The sequence below is a fragment of the Pristiophorus japonicus genome, chromosome 11 (genome assembly GCF_044704955.1).
Source record: "Pristiophorus japonicus isolate sPriJap1 chromosome 11, sPriJap1.hap1, whole genome shotgun sequence".
Lineage (NCBI taxonomy): Eukaryota > Metazoa > Chordata > Chondrichthyes > Pristiophoridae > Pristiophorus > Pristiophorus japonicus.
The window spans coordinates 97703093-97720465 of NC_091987.1; the positions used below are offsets into that span (position 1 = coordinate 97703093).

Below are 17373 nucleotides of genomic sequence, written 5' to 3' on the forward strand. Positions count from 1 at the left end.
ATGGAATTCTCTGCCCCAAAGAGCTGTGGAGGCTGGGTCATTGAATATATTTAAGGCGGAGATAGACAGATTTTTGAGCAATAAGGGAGTAAAGGATTATGGGGAGCGGGCAGGGAAGTGGAGCTGAGTCCATGATCAGATCAGCCATGATCTTATTAAATAGCGCAGCAGGCTCGAGGGGCCAAATGGCCTGCTCCTGCTCTTATTTCTTATGTCTACAGCACAGAAACAGGCCATTCGGCCCAACTAGTCTATGCCGCCGTTTGTGCTCCACATGAGCTTCCTCCCAACCATCTTCATCTTACTCTCAGCATACCCTTCTATTCCTTTCTCCCTCAGGTGCTGATCTAGCTTACCCTTAAATGCATCTATGCATTCTGGTATACTTCTGCGCACCAACTTTAAAGGAATCCTTGGTGAGCTCTCTGGACTGGGAAGATGCAAAACATAGGAGAACTGTTCAGTGACACGCACAAGGGGAATTGCAAGCAGAAAGTAAATAAGTGACAAAAATGAGTTAAGAGCTCTCCCAATGTCTTAGTGTGTAAAAGTGACGCAAGGTACAATATTAAGCCACACACACACTCTCGGGTTGAATTCCTGATTTAACTGATGTTGTCCCACTTTTCCTTCTAATTGTATTCTGCTATTTCAGGAAGAAATTGATGCTGGAGCAATTATCGTACAGAAGGTTGTGCCAGTAAAGCTGGGGGATACTGAAGAGACCCTGTCTGAAAGAGTGAAAGAAGCTGAGCATGTGGCATATCCTGCTGCTATCCATCTGGTGACCAGTGGAGCAGTACGTTTAGGAGAAGATGGCAGGGTTTGCTGGAAAGTACAGAATTGTAGCTGAAGCCGTGCAACAGGGGCTTATTGTGACGTTTCAAAAAATAAGTTTTTGAGGGGGAAATTTGCTTTTTGTATTTCCCGCTGTACATTCCAAACCCTTGCCCACATGTCATTAAATGGAGAAGCAAATCTCAGTAATTCCCCTGTGTGTTAGTGTACTCATTTTGATTTCATGTTACATGAAATAGATTATTAACAGAATGACTTACTTTTTCAAAGATTTTTTTTTTTTTACAAGAGAATAATGGAAATTGCAGAAAAGAATAAAACAAAATTTGTACACCCATTTTCACACTTTTTCATTGTGGTAATAAAACTGTTACAAAGATGCGTTCTGCTTTGTTGTTTCGCAATTCTCCAAGGTATTTAAGAATTCAAAAAAAACTGGAGTTTACATTCTTAGCCTGAAGAGAAAAGCTAAAATGTGTGGAAGTATTTCTCTCCAGACTTTGTTTACACCATCTACCCTTTCGTTAAAAGTCACAGTGCACAGAATTAGACATAGTGGAACAAATGCCTTGTAACATTCTGGATATAGTCAGAAAAAAAGCGAAAGCAGGTTACCAATCAGTACAGCCAGCCTTGGTCTATGCTGGAAGCCATTTTGGCGGTACATATAATAAGGGCTGTTTTAGCATCCTACACGGCATAGAACTCAGCAAGCCAACTTGAATCAAATAAACTGTTAGTGCGTATAAAAAACTAAACAAGGATGTCATGCTGCCCAGAAAGCTATACCATAAGCAAACCTGGTATAAATACACCTCTTCTGGCCTGAAGCTAAACTCCAAGGCTGAAATGATTCTATTCCATTTTGTATTAAGTCAGTGTGAGACGGAGAATGAACAATTGTCCTTATTTCAGCAAGAAGAGGTAAAGAGCTTCCTGATGGCCAGATGCATAAATGCACAGATCGCAGGTCGTGCACAATGCCAATGAAACCAGGTGGCAAGAAGGGGCTGGAGAAGAAAAGACCCAGAGATGTCAATATTTGCATTTTTTTTTAATAGTTTCCTTGTGGTCCAGGAGTGCTCCTCTGAGCCCCACAAGGTGGGCCTCCCTAGGTTTCCCTCAACCTCCCCTGACTGCGATCGATTCTGTACCCCCTGTCTCCACCGGCTCCCTCACCACTTACCTAGTGCCATGGGATCTTTTGTGTCCACTTGAGAGAGCAGACAGGGCCTCGGTTTAACGTCTCGTCCAAAAGCTAACAAGTTATAACATTAACAACCTTTCACATGAGCTTGATTTATAATTTTTTGAATGTCAAAGTACAGTATTGCTTCTGTATTCACTTCCTCACTCCATCCTTTTAAAACCGTGTCTATGAAAATGAAAATTGAATTTTCTCTGGATGCTTTCAGGCAAAATGTCAATACACAATTTTCATTCTGTAATTAATTTTCAGTAATAATTTCAATCCTATATAGCATCATGAAATTTCAATCTAGAATATAGCAACTTGGCCCAGGGTATGATTCCAGCTCTCCACACTAGAGCTTTAACAGGAACAACTTGCTGGTATAGAAAATGCCTCAAGCCACTTTACTTATGGGGGAGGGGTGAAAGAAGAAAAAATGTAGATAAATGCAGATGCTGAGACAGGCTGCAAAATATCTACTTTAATCCCATTTCCTGGCTTTTTCCTTCTATCCATTTTAATATTTGTCTTCCAAGTATTCCTTCTTAAATAACATGATAGCATTTTTTCTGGATTACTGCTTTTGAGGTGGGGAAAAGGCTTCAAATTTGTCCATCTTCTAAATGCTCGGCTAATCTTATGCATGAGACGATGTCAATGTTTCCCAGCCACCTCGATTGTATATTGGCTAATTTGCAGTAGGTTTAATTAAATCTTTTGCAACCGGTTACTTAGAAATGTATGAGAAGTCTTGCAGAGCACAGTTGACATTTGATTTCTTGCAAATTAATTGGATATGCTCATTCAGACTAGCCTGTGCAATAATGAAGAAATTGAAGAAACAATACTCCCAAATATATGGCAAATTTAAAAGAAATCACATACAAAATTGATTTCTAAAACATTTAGGATTAATTTACATTGACACTTAATTCTCGTTCTTGAGATGAGAATCATAAAATAATCATCATAGGCAGTCCCTCGGAATCGAGGAAGACTTCCACTCTTAACATGAGTTCTTTGGTGGCTGTACAGTCCAATCCGATGACCACGGTCTCTCACAGGTGGGACAGATAGTCATTGAGGGAAGGGGTGGGTGTGACAGGTTTGCCGCACGCTCTTTCCGCTGCCTGCGCTTGATTTCTGCATGCTCTCAGTGATGAGACTCTAGGTGCTCAGCGCCCTCCCGGATGCACTTCCTCCACTTAGGACGATCTTTGGCCAGGATCTCCCAGGTGTCAATGGGGATGTTGCACTTTATCAGGGAGGCTTTGAGGGTGTCCTTGTAACGTTTCCACTGCCCACCTTTGGCTCATTTGCCGAGAAGGAGTTCCGAGTAGGGCGCTTGCTTTGGGAGTCTCGTGTCTGGCATGCGAACTATGTGGCCTGCCCAGCAGAGCTGATCAAGTGTGGTCAGTGCTTCCATGCTGCGGCTGTCGGCCTGGTCGAGGACGCCAACGTTGGTGCGTCTGTCCTCCCAGGAGATTTGTAGGATCTTACGGAGACATCGTTGGTGGTATTTCTCCAGCGACTTGAGGTGTCTGCTGTACATGGTCTGTGTTTTTGAGCCATACAGGAGGGTGGGTATTACGACAGCCCTGTAGACCATGAGCTTGGTGACAGTTTTGAGGGCCTGGTCTTCAAACACTCTTCCTCAGGCGGCCGAAGGCTGCACTGGAGGCGGTGTTGGATGTCATTTTCAGTGCCTGCTCTTGTTGATGGGAGGCTCCCGAGATAAGGGAAATGGTCCACGTTGTCCAGGGCCGCGCCATGGATCTTGATGACTGGAGGGCTGTGCTGTGCGGCGAGGACAGGCTAGTGGAGGACCTTTGTCTTATTGATGTTTAGTGTAAGGCCCATGCTTTCGTACACCTCAGTAAATACGTTGACTATGTCCTGGAGTTCAGCCTCTGCGTGCACAGACACAGGCATCGTCCGCGTACTGTAACTCAACGACAGAGGTTGGGGTGGTCTCGGACCTGGCCTGGAGACGGCGAAGGCTGAACAAGTTCCCACTGGTTCTGTAGTTTAGTTCTACTCCAGTCGACTGTGAGGTGGAGATTGAGAAGAGGGTTGGGGCGATGAAGCAGCCCTGCTTGACCCGGTCCGGACATAGACTAGTACAGCACAGGAGGAGGCCATTCGGCACATTGAGTCTGTGCCACCTATAGAATCACTTCTTTTGCTTCCTACGGCCTTGTGATGCATTATAGTTGATATTTGTGTTGGCTAGTTAAAACAGCAATGCCTTTTCTGTCAGACTGTAGAAGGAACTAATTCTTTCCTGAATTACATTATTTGCTAACTACCTGCATTCTAGGAATGTTGCCTAGATCTATACTGCTAATTAAACTTTTTCCTTTTTCCTGGGCTTTGTTTAATTGAAGCACAATGCAACTTAAAAAAAAACAGTAGATTTGTGAGTCAGCTGTTTTTAATAAGTGCATACAACGGTGCTTTCGGATGAGACGTTAAACTGAGGCCTCATCTGCCCCTTCAGGTGGATGTAAAAGATCCCATGGCATTATTTCGAAGAAGAGAGGGGAGTTATCCCCAGTGTCTTGGCCAATATTTATCCCTCAATCAACATCACTAAGGAAAAAACAGATTATCTGGTCATCATCACATTGCTGTTTGTGGGAGCTTGCTGTGCGCAAATTGACTGCCGTGTTTCATACATTACAACAGTGACTACACTTCAAAAGTACTTAATGCTGTAAAGCACTTTGAGAAGGCCTGAGATCATGAAAGGCTAGTATTAATACATCTTTTTGAAGGAGGAGTTACAGAGCAAAGTGCAACTCCGATTTATATATTATTTCCTCTCTAACATCAAAATTCCATTCTGCACAGGGTAAGCCAGTTATACTGTCAGCCTAACCTCAGTGGTGGGAAAATTATTGGAAAAAATCCTGAACAGGATAAATCTACATTTGGAAAGGCAAGGATTAATTAGGGACAGTCAGCACAGATTTGTTGAGGGAAGATCGTGTTTTGACTAACCTGATTGAATTTTTTTGAGGAAGTAACCAAGAGGGTTGATGAGGGTAGTACATACGATGTAGTATATATGGACTTTAGCAAAGCTTTTGATAAGGTCCCACAAGGTAGACTGGTCATGAAGGTTAAAGCCCATGGGATCCAGGGCAAAGTGGCAAGTTGGATCTAAAATTGGCTTAGAGGTAGAAAGCAAAAGGTAATGATTGATGGATGTTTTTGTGACTGCAAGGATGTTTCCAGTGGGGTTCCGCAGGGCTTAGTACTGGGTCCCTTGCTTTTTGTGGTATATATCAATTTAGATTTGAATATAAGAAGTATGATTAAGAAGTTTGCAGATGACACTAAAATTGGCTATGTGGTTGATAATGAAGAGGAAAGTCATGGGCTGCAGGAGGATATCAATCTACTGGTCAGGTGGCAGAACAGTGACAAATGGAATTTAATTCAGAGAAGTGTGAGGTGATGCACTTTGGGAGGGCTAATAAGGAAAGGGTATACACATTAAGCAGTAGGCCACTTAATAGTGTAGATGAACAGATCCCTGAAAGTAGCAGGCCAGGTGGATAAGGTGGTTAAGAAGGCATACGGAATGCTTGCCTTTATTGGCCAAGGAATAGAATATAAGAGCAGGGAGGTTATGCTTAAATTGTATAATACTTTGTGGTTAGGCCACAGCTGGAGTACTACGTGCAGTTCTGGTCGCCGTATTATAGGAAGGACGTGATTGCACTAGATTGCAGAGGAGATTTACTAGAATGTTGCCTGGAATGGAGAATCTTAGTTATAAGGACAGATTGGATAGGCTGGGTTTGTTCTCATTGGAACAGAGGAGGTTGAGAGGAGACCTCATTGAGGTGTACAAAATATTGAGGGGCCTGGACATAGTGGATAGTAAGGGCCTATTTCCATTGGTGGAGGGGTCTATTACGAGGGGCATAGTTTTAAGGTGGTTGGTGGAAGGTTTAGAGGGGATTTGAGGGGGTGGGGGGCTTCTTTACGCAGAGGGTTGTGGGGATCTGGAACTCGCTGCCTGGAAGAGTGGATGTAGAAACCCTTACCACTTTTAAGAGATGGTTGGATGGGCGCTTAAAGTGCTGTAGCCTGCAGGGTTACGGACCTAGAGCTGGTATCTGGGATTAGACTGGATGACCTTTTGCTGTATGGCACAGATATAATGGTAAGTACTGCAGCAATAGAATCCTGGACTAGTTTCGATCACCTGGATGGGTCAGAGAGGAATTTTCCCAGATTATTTCTCCCTAAATTAGCCTGGGTTTTTGCCTCTCCCAGGAGATCACATGGCTCCGGTTGGGGTGGAGTGTAACATGTTTCAGTATAAGGGGTGTCGCAGTTGTATGAGGTGGATTGGTTGGGCTGGGTGCTCTTTGCCTTTCCGTCATTGTTCATAGGTTTATATGTAACCTTTAGGGATGCAGACCAAGGGCCGTGCGGCTCTTTGTCGGCCGGCATGGACACGATGGGCCGAAATGGCCTCCTTCTGCGCTGTAAATTTCTATGTTTCTATACCACATAATTTACATTGATCCTGATGTTTTTATTACCTCCTCCTCTGGAGGCACTAATTCCTTGCTGGGTGATAGTTGTATGTGTGCCACACATTCCCTGGGACCTCACCCAATTTCATACTTCATCTATAAACCTACAACAACATGCACTTATACAGCATCTTTAATGTAGTAAAATGTCCAAAGGCACTTCACAGGAGCATATTCTGACAAAAATTGACACGGAGCCAAAGGAGATGTTAGGACAAATGACCTAAATCTGTGTCCTCTGGTTCTCGACTCTTGCACCAATGGGAACAGTTTCTCTCTACTTTGTCCAGACCCCACATGATTTTGAACACCGCTGGATGGGTCGGAGAGGAATTTTCCCAGATTTTTTTCTCCCTAAATTGTCTTAGGTTTTTATCTAGTTTTTGCCTCTCCCAGAAGATCACATGGCTCTGGTTGGGGTGGAGCGTAGAATGTTTCAATATAAGAGGTGTCGCAGTTGTGTGAGGTGAACTGGTTGGGCTGGTTGCTCTTTGGCTTTCCGTCATTGTTCCTAGGTACTCCTCTCAACCTTCTCTGCTCTAAGGAGAACAACCCCAGCTTCTCCAGTCAATCCTCCTTCTTCTTGGCTCACAGCACAAACTGGTAACATCCCCACTGGCCCACCTAAAAAAGAAACACTTCATCAAAGCAGCAGTTCTGATGAAGCTGTCATGCCTGAAAGGTTAGAGTTTTGACTGACCTGCTGAGTTTCCAGCATTTCCTGTGTTTTAAAAAAAAAATGTTTGCCGGCTATTCAACCACACTAACTGCTTCTCTGTGCCAAGAGTGAGCATTCTTGACTTGATTTCAACCAACAAAAAGCAGAAATCTGCAGATGATTTGTACCAGTTGTTTTCTTTTCAACCTCCCCACCCGCCCTTCTCTCCTCATTCGACTCAATCCTATTAAAGGAGATAGTTTGTCTTTCAGGTTTGAGTCGGAGTATGGGTCTACTTCCAAACAGTAACTTGTCTTTTCTCTTTTCAGGTACGTACATTTCCAGCATGTTCTGTTTTTACTTGCTTTACATTGTCTATTTGTAACAGCTTGCAAGACCTCTCTCACTGTCAGAACATACAGATGAGGAAAAGATGTTTGTCTCATCTTAGCCCATGTGTTCATAATCTGTCGCTCCCATTGGAGCATCCAACTGTTTCTTAAATGATTTCAGGCGGTTTTTCTTCACTGCTCCATCAGGAAGTATATGGCATATTAAATTTCAATGAGTTAATGTTGCTGATTTGTAAAAAAAAAATGCAGCAACATGAGCTGTTATCAAATATTACAACTTCCCCCTCAAAAAAAGTTCCCTTAAATTGGTTCTGCAGGTCAGTTTCTACAAAATATATATATTAACTTGCAAGATTTGGCACTTTCCAGTCTTGTGCCTCCATTCCTAAATGCTTGACAGACATGACTCTTTTCTCATTGGCCTTGCTCTCCCTATCTCTGACCTCCTCCAGCCCCACAGCACTCCTAATTCAAGCCCCTTAAGCATCCTCGATTTCAATCACGCCACCATTGGTGGCTGTGCCTTCAGCTGCCAAGGCCCTAAGCTGTTGAATTCCCTCCCTAAACTCTCCACCTTTCTTTCCGTGAGCAGGGGAGTTATCCTCAGTGTCTTGCCGTTAATTTGTCCCTCAATCAACATAACTAAAACAGATCATCTGGTCATTATCACATTGCTGTTTGTGGGAGCTTGCTGTGTGCATTTTGGCTGCCCCATTCCCTACATTACAACAGTGACTACATTTCAAAAAGTACTTGATAGGCTGTAAAGTGCTTTGGAACGTTCAGCGGTCGTGAATGGCTGACATGTGGGTCAGTACCAAATTTTATTTGATAACGCTCCTGTGAAGCATCTTGGGATGTTTTACTACGTTAAAGGCGCTATATAAATACAAGTTGTTGCTGATGTTATTGTTTCAATGTTATGGTGGCTGCCACTGAGCCCGGTCATCCCCCTTATCCAAGGCTGCTCTCCTGAGCACTATATAAATACAAGTTGTTGTTGTTCTCATGTTATGCTGCCTGTCTGTCACTGCCTCCCCCTTGACCTGGGCTGTGCCCCCTGCCACTACATAAAAACAAGTTGTTGTTCCAATGTTTCAGTGTGTCAGCTGTGACTCAGTGTGTAGCACTTTTGCCTCCGAGTCTGAAGGTTGTGTGTTCACGTCCCACTCCAGAGACCTCAGCACAAAAATCTAGGTCTATCACTCCAATGCTCTACTGAGGAAGTGCTGCACTGTCGGAGGTGCCGTCTTTCGGATGAGACCTTAAACCGAGGCCCCGCCTACTCTCTCAGGTGGACATAAAAGATCCCACGGCACTATTTCAAATAACAGCATGGGAGTTAAGAAAATAAGAATTAGGAGCAGGAGCAGGCCACGCGGCCCCTCGAGCCTGCTCCACATACAATAAGATTATAGCTGATCTACGATCTACAAACACCACCTTCCTGCCCTATTCCCATATCCTTTGATACCCCTAGAGTCCAAAAATCTATCTATCTCAACCTTGAATATGCTCAACAACTGAGCATCTACAGCCCTTTGGGACAGAGAATTCCAAAGATTCATGACTCAGTGAAGAAATTCCTCCTCTTTTCAGTCTTAAAAGACTGACCCCTTATCCTGAGACTATGCGCCCAAGTTCTGGGCTCTCCATCCGTGGGAAACAATCTCTCAGCATCAATCCCCCTCACAATCTTATGTTTCAATCCTCTCATTCTTCTAAATTCCAAAGAGTATCTCAAATCTACTCAAATCTCTCCTCATAGGACAACCCTCTCATCCTAGGGATTAGTCGTGAACCTTCGTTGAACCACTTCTAAGGCAAGTATATCCTTCCTCAGATAAGAAGATTCTTTTCTTCTTAGGCAGTCCCTCGAAGTCGAGGATAACTTGCTTCCACATTAAAAATTAGTTCTCAGGTGACAGATGAGTCCGATGCGGGACCTACAGTCTCTGTTACAAGTGGGGTTGACAGTGGTTGAAGGGACGGTAGGTGGGGTGCTTGAGTTGTCGTGCGCTCCTTCCGTTGTTTGCGCTTGCTCCCGATGAGGCTCGAGGCGTTCGCTGCCTTTCTCCACTTTGGGCGGTCTTGGGCCAGGGATTCCCAGGTGTCGGTGGGGATGTTGCATTTTTTCAAGGAGGCTTTGACGACGTCCTTGAAGCGTTTCCTCTGCCCACCTGGGGCTCACAAGCCATGGTGGAGCCCCAAGTAGAGCGCTTGTTTTGGGAGTCTCATATCGGGCATGCGGACGATGTGGCCCTTCCAACGGAGCTGATCGAGCGTGCTCAATGCTTCGATGCTGGGGATGTTGGCCTGAGCAAGAACACTGACATTGGTGCACCTATCCTGCCAATGGATTTGCAGGATCTTGCGGAGACAGCGTTGGTGGTATTTCTCCAGTGCTTTGAGGTGCCTGCTGTACATAGTCCATGTATCTGAAGCATATAGGAGGGCGGGTATCACTACTGCTCTGTAAACCATGAGCTTAGTGCCAAGTTTGAGGACCTGGTCTTCAAACACTCTGTTCCTCAGACGACCAAAGGCTGCACTGGCACACTGAAGGCAGTGTTGGACTTTGTCATCGATGTCTGCCCTTATTGACAGTAGGCTCCCGAGGTATGGAAAATGGTCCACATTGTCCAAGGCCTTGTCGTGGATTTTGATAATCGGGGGGCAGTACTGTGTGGTGGGGTCAGGTTGTCTTATGGATGTTTAGTGCAAGGCCTATGCTCTCGTACGCTTCTGTGAAGGTGGTGATGATGGTTTGGAGTTCGGCCTCCAAGTGTGCGCAGACGCAAGCATCGTCTGTGCACTGTAATTCAATGATAGAGGATGGGATGACCTTGGATCTGGCCTCAAGGCGACGGAGGTTGAACAGTTTCCCGTTTGTTCTGTAGATTAGCTTCACTTCAGCGGGGAGCTTACTGAGGGTGAGACTAAAACTGTGCACCTTACACCAGGTGTTGTCTCACCAAAGCGCTGTATAATTGTAGCACGACTTCCTTACTTTTGTATTCTAACCCCTGGGTAATAAAGGCCAACATTTGCTTCCCTCAAGTTATCACTGGTGGCCTGGTCCATATTTATCCCTCAATCAACTTTATTAAAAAGATTATCTGGTCATTATCACATTGCTGTTTGTGGGAGCTTGCTGAATGCAAATTGGCTGCTGCATTTCCTACATTGTGGCAAGTAAAATCATGGAAAACCCAAAGATGTTTTATAAATACATTAAGAGTAAGAGGATAACTAAAGAAAAAATAGGGCCTCTTAGAGACCATAAACGAAATGTGTGTGTGGAGGCGGAAGACGTGGGTATGGTTCTTAATGAATACTTTGCGTCTGTTTTCACAAAAGAGATTGGCAATGCAGACATTGCAATCAGGGAAGAGGAGTGTGAAATAAACATAGTGAGAGAGGAAGTATTAAGGGGCTTAGCAACTTTAAAGTGGATAACTCCCCAGGCCCGGATGAAATGTTAAAGGAAGCAAAAAGCGGAAATAACAGAGGCTCTGATCATCATTTTCCAGTCCTCTCTGGCTACAGGTGTGGTGCCAGAGGACAGAAGGACTGCTAACATTGTACCTTTTTTTAAAAAGGGAGAAAGGGATAGACCGAGTAATTACACGCCAGACGGTGATGGGAAAATTATTGGAAAAAGTTCTGAGGGAAAGGATAAACCTTAATTTAGAAAGACACGGATTATTCAAGGATAATTAGCATGGACTTATTAAGGGAAGGTCATGTCCAACTAACTTGATTGAATTTTTTGAGGAGGTAACAAGGAAGGTCGATGAGGGTAGAACGTTTGATGTAGTGTATATGGATTTTAGCAAAGCTTTTGATAAAGTCCCACATGGCAGACTGACCACAAAAGTAAAAGCCCATGGGATCCAGGGCAAAGTGGCAAGTTGGATCCAAAATTGGCTCAGAGACAGGAAGCAAAGGGTAATGCTTGATGGGTGCTTTTGTGAAAGGAAGGCTTTTTCCAGTGGGATTCCGCAGGGCTCAGTGCTGGGTCCCTTGCTTTTTGTGATATATATCAATGATTTAGACTTGAATGAAGGGGGTATGATTAAGAAGTTTGCAGATGATACTAAAATCAGCTGTGTGGTTGATAATGAAGAAGAAAACCGTAGACTGTAGGAAGATATAGAAACATAGAAATTTACAGTGCAGAAGGAGGCTAGTTCGGCCCATCGTGTCTGCGCCGGCCGACAAAGAGCCTCACGACCTTTGGTCAGCAGCCCCGAAGGTTACATATAAACCTAGGAACAATGAACAATGGCGGAAAGGTAAAAGGCACCCAGCCCAACCAGTCCGCCCCACACAACAGCAACACTCCTTACACTGAAACATTCTACACTTCACCCCAACCAGAGCCATGTGATCTGGAAGAGGCAAAAAATAGATAAAAACCCAGGCCAATTGGGTAGAAAATAAAATCTGGGAAAATTCCTCTCTGACCCATCCAGGCAATCACAACTAGTCCAAGAGATCACCCTGGCCGTATTCGATTCCCTGCAGTACTTACCATCGTATCAATGAACTGGTCAGGTGGACAGAACAGTAGCAAATGGAATTCAATATGGAGAAGCGTGAGGTGATGCATTTGGGGAGGGCTAACAAGGCAAGGGAATTCACATTAAATGGTTGGACACAGAGAAGTGTAGAGGATCAAAGGGACCTTGGAGAGCATGATGCCTGAAGGAAGCAGGCTAGATAGATAAGGTTGTTAAGGCATACGGAATACTTACTTTTATTAGCCGAGGCATAGAATACAAGAGCAGGGAGGTTATGCTTGAACTGTATAAAACACTAGTTAGGTCACAGCTAGAGTGCTGCATGCAGTTCTGGTCACCACATTACAGGAAAGATGTGATTGCACTAGAGAGGGTACAGAGGAGATTAACGAGGATGTTGCCTGGACTGGAGAATTTTAGCTATGAGGAAAGATTGGATAGACTAGATTTGTTTTCTTTGGAACAGAGGAGGCTGAGGGAAGATCTTATTGAGGTTTATAAAATTATGAGGGGCCCAGACAGAGAGTGGATAGGAAGGACCTATTTCCCTTAACAGACAACCAGGGGGCATAGATTTAAAGTAATTGTTAGGAGATTTAGAGGGGATTTGAGGGGAAATTTCTTCACCCAGAGGGTGGTGGGGTTCTGGAACTCACTGCCTGAAAGGGCGGTAGAGACAGAAACCCTCACCACATTTAAATAGTACTTGGATGTGCACTTGAAGTGCAGTAACCTACAGGGCTACGGACCAAGAACCGGAAAGTGGTTTGAGGCACGATGGGCTGAAATTGGCTCCCTTCCGTGCTGTAAATTTCTATGATTCTTCTTCTTGGGCAATCCCTCGGAATCGAGAATGACTTGCTTCCACACTAAAAATGAGTTCTCAGGTGACTGAAGGGTCCGATGCGGGACCTACAGTCTCTGTCACAGGTGGGGCAGACGGTGGTTGAAGGAACAGGTGGGTGGGATGCTTGAGTTGCCTTGCGCTCCTTCAGCTGTTTATGCTTGGCTTTGGCTTGCTCTCGGCGTAGAGACTCGATGTGTTCGGCACCTTCCTGGATGCTTTGCGCCGTCTTGGGCCAGGGATTTCCAGGTGTCGGCGGGGATGTTACACTTTCTCAAGGAAGCTTTGAGGGTGTCCTTGAAGCATTTCCTCTGCCCACCGGGGGCTCGCTTTCCGTGTCAGAGCTGCAAGTAGAGCGCTTGTTTTTGGTGCCTTGTAAATGGCCCATCCAATGGAGCTGATGAAGCATGGCGAGTGCTTCGATGCTGGGGATGTTGGCCTGTGCAAGAACACTGACATTGGTGCACCTATCCTGTCAATGGAATTGCAGGATCTTGTGGAGGCAACGTTGATAGTACTTCTCTAGCGTTTTGAGGTGCCTGCTGTATATGTCTCTGAAGCATATAGGAGGGCAGGTATCACTACTGCTCTGTAGACCATGAGCTTGGTGCTGGGTTTGAGGTTCTGGTCTTCAAACACTCTGTTCCTCAGACGACCGAAGGCTGCACTGGCACACTGAAGGCGGTGTTGGACTTAATCATCGACATCTGCCCTTGTTGACACCCGAGGTATGGAAAATGGTCCACACTGTCCAAGGCCTCGTTGTGGATTTTGATAATTGGGGAGCAGTGTTGCGTGACTTCAACAATGACGACATTTCAAAAAGTACTTCATTGGTTGTAAAGCACTTTGGGACGTTCGGTGGTCGTGAAAGGCAGTTTATAAATGCAAGACTTTCTTTTTATGCTGCCTGCCAGTCACTAAGCACTTTCACCCTCTTGTCCTGAGCCCAGTCACAGAGTGCCGTCACCGAGCCCAATGACGGAGCGCAGCCCAGTGACAGAGTTCTGTCACTGAGTCCTGTGATGGAGTGGAGCCCAGTGACGGAGCTCTGTCACCGAACCCTGTGACGGAGAGGAGCCCAGTGACGGAGCTCTGCCACCGAGCCCTGTGATGGAGAGGCGCCCAGTCTCTCTCTGGTGCGGAGCTGAATGCATTGTGGGTGCCCTAGGCCGCAGGCGGGAGGAGGAGAACCATGGCGACTAACATCGAGGAGATCTTCCGCTCTTTTGTGGTGAAGAAGATCAAGGAGATCGAGGACGAAAAGCAGCAGAGGTAAACGGGGGCGGCAGTGCGATAAAATAAAATTTAAAAAGGCAGGAGAACCCTCCGAATGTAAAAAGGAAAATGCGCGGTCGACGTTCTCGGCGAATTTTTAAACCGTTTTCGACCTGCTCCCGGCGGCTGTGGAACCCGGAGGCGGAGCCGGCCCGCTTTGTGCACTCGCGCCCGCGCCGTTTGTTGGTCTCTGAAATCTGGCCTCGGCCCTGCTGCTTGCTGCTGCAGACACCCGGCGTGTCCTGGCCGCCGCTGCACTCACCCAGCACCCGGGAGGGCCGCTCCGAGCAGCCTGCTAACCTTACACTTCTCTATATGTGGTGGAGGGAAGTGACTCTGACTCCTGATCAGAGGATTATGAGATTCCGGTCATTTAAAAAAAACACAGCAATTAAAATACTTTGTTAACTCTTTAAAAATATGCCTGCCAGACATTAAATCTACAACGTTTACATCAAAGCCTTTTCAGGAAGCCGAACAGATCTTAACATATGCGTTCACTTGTAACTGGTCATCTTGTCAACGTCGACCTTTCTATTTTTAAAAAATAGGCGTGTACAAAGGCCTGAAAGTTTAAGCCTCCTAAAGGAAAATTGTATTTCATAGCTCTCTAATGTCAGATATAAACTGGAATGAATTTGGTTTCACCTTGTGCTGTAATGCTGGCTGCTTCTTCTAGAAGTAACCTGTTCCCCCGGGAAACAGTTAGCAGTTTACAACCTAAAAGTTCATTCTTTCACACACGGCTGTCCGACGTAAACATATAATGGGTTAAAAATTACGGGCGGAGGCACGAGGTTGTGAGAAGTTGTGGTTTGGGGCCTCGAGGCTGAGTGCTCACGGATCCCAGGGACGCAGGCGGTGGGAAGTACCTGGATTTATGTGGGCCTGATCCTCCAATCAATAAGAATTATTGCATTTTAATTATTTACAAAGGGAATCCCTGAATGAGAAGCAATGGAATCCCCATAATCTACTAATTATATAATTTACAGCAATGGAATTTTATTCATAATTACCTTCATTCCACCAACCTCTGAGACTTTATTGCAAAGGGGATGGAGTATAAAAGCAGGGAAGTCTTGCTACAGCTATATAAGGTATTGGTGAGGCCACACTTGGAATACTGCATGCATTTTTGGTTTCCATATTTACGAAAGGATATACTTCGCTTTGGAGGCAGTTCAGAGAAGGTTCACTAGGTTGATTCTGGGGATGAAGGTGTTGACTTATGAGGAAAAGTTGAGGGGTTGGGCCTCTACTCATTGGAATTCAGAAGAATGAGAGGTGATCTTACCGAAACGTATAAGAATATGAGGGGGCTTGACAAGGTGGATGCAGAGAGGATGTTTCCACTGATGGGGGAGACTAGAACTAGAGGGCATGATCTTAGAATAAGGGACCGTCCATTTAAAACTGAGATGAGGAGAAATTTCTTGTGGAAGTTGGGACATTGAATAAATTTAAGACAGAAATAGACAGTTTCTTAAACGATAAGGGGAGCCGGGGGGGGGGGGGAAAGTGGAGCTGAGTCCATGATCAGATCAGCCATGATCTTATTGAATGGTGGAGTAGGCTCGAGGGGCCATGTGGCCTACTCCTGTTCCTATTTCTTATGTTCTTATGTAATTGCTGAGCAAATAGCCCAACTCTGCGCCAGCGATTGCTTTTTCATGCCCCCTGCGGATGGCCTGTCAACGTTGCATTGACTGGCTGCAAGTTCCCGATTTCGCGCAGGCGGAAATCCTGAACTTGCGGTGGATTTCAAAGGGAATACGACGGCGTAGTCTTGAGAGTATGGCATTATAAACAGCACAATTTTGGGGCCACTATGTTATCCAATGTTAACTATGTTGAAACTGCTGTGAAGATAACCTCTCCAAAAAAGTATTTGGAAAGTTATTGTTCCAGTCTTCAACATCAGTGTCTTCTCAGCTACTATAATATATTTGTAATATTATGTTGCAACCAGCCTGTATTAGTTTTGTATTGGTGCAGATTTGACACTGCAGCAAGTTGGCAGTATCAGGTTGAATTGCCCCATATGCACCACTCAAATTGGGGAAGAGCAGAGCTCTGCATGTGTATATCCAAATGTGTGTAAAGCTGTTTATAAGCTGAGAAATTTAGATGCAGTCTAGCAGCAAGTAACGCCTGGGTTATTTTTAATATAAACTTTAATAAGTTAGCTTTGCTTGGGTATAATAGTTGCAGTGTAACTGCCAATTGTGTATTGCTGAAATGCTGTCGAGCTTAAGGTTTGTATCTTGCCTAGCACAGAACCAATGTCAATTTATCTATAGTTATCCTGCTCATTTTGGATTGTTGTGATACTGAAGCTGCATTGGAGTGGTGCAAAACCTGCATATATTGGCCAATAGATCGCTCGTGTCTATTTTACTTTACAACCTTTAGTTGGGAAACCAAAGTACACCTTTCTGGTGTGATGCTGTAACCCCGGTTTTGGTCTGGCACAGTGCACGCACCTACAACAAAAAGGAAAAAAATGAAAATAAATCATGTAGTGACTCCCATGTATGTTTTTCATACTGAATCCTTGTGTACGTTGGAGTCTCTTTGATCCCAGTTGACTCAGTGAAGCTTGCTCCATTGTTATTTGTTTTGATCTTTTTGCATTTGAACTATGAATAAACACTCAGTATGATTAACGATCATGGACCAAACTTTGCGGTCAGCAGCAAAGGAACGGCGCTTTTCATGGGCTTTTGAAAGACAATTTGCGGTATTTAGAGATCCTTTTCAGCGCGGCGCCCTCTAAAGGGGATCTGTGTCGTGTGTGAGGAGGTCAAGCAACAGCTTGTCTCTTCAACCAATCAAATTGAAGAATCCTCACTGAGACACGCAGAATTTAAACCAGGAAGTATAAATTAAAATATTTAATTCAATGTAAAATCATATACAGAAAACAAATTAAAGAGAGGGACATAAAGATGGGATTAAGAGACAGATAAGAAACAAAGAAAAAGTAAAAAAAAAGTTTAAAAAAAAAATAACAATAATTAAATTCTGAAGGAATGAGACTCCACACTTGTAAAATTACATTTTCAGTGCCATAGAGGTTGTTTGGCAGTATTTAAGACTTATCACACAGTTTAAAAATTCAATTCCACCTGAATGCCTTAACTTTGTCTGGCATGTGGGGTAACA

At 44.5% G+C, this 17373-nt stretch overlaps 2 protein-coding genes across 13 annotated transcripts in view; both read left to right on the forward strand.

Moving 5' to 3' along the window:
* gart (phosphoribosylglycinamide formyltransferase) overlaps positions 1–1179 on the forward strand; it is a 58440-nt gene extending 57261 nt beyond the window's left edge. For all 3 annotated transcript variants that reach the window (XM_070893772.1, XM_070893771.1, XM_070893773.1), the window contains exon 22: positions 656–1179. In XM_070893772.1, the coding sequence (XP_070749873.1) occupies positions 656–853 (198 nt within the window). In that variant the 3' untranslated portion in view covers positions 854–1179. The remainder of the gene's footprint in view (positions 1–655) is intronic.
* A 12866-nt stretch (positions 1180–14045) lies between these two features.
* LOC139276185 (protein SON) overlaps positions 14046–17373 on the forward strand; it is a 53878-nt gene continuing 50550 nt past the window's right edge. For 4 of the 10 annotated variants that reach the window (XM_070893776.1, XM_070893779.1, XM_070893780.1 and 1 more), the window contains exon 1: positions 14047–14202. In XM_070893776.1, coding sequence (XP_070749877.1) covers positions 14123–14202 — 80 coding nt within the window. In that variant the 5' untranslated portion in view covers positions 14047–14122. Of the gene's footprint in view, positions 14203–17373 lie in introns of all 10 variants that reach the window. The other 6 variants (XM_070893777.1, XM_070893783.1, XM_070893785.1 and 3 more) reach the window with 4 other exon arrangements.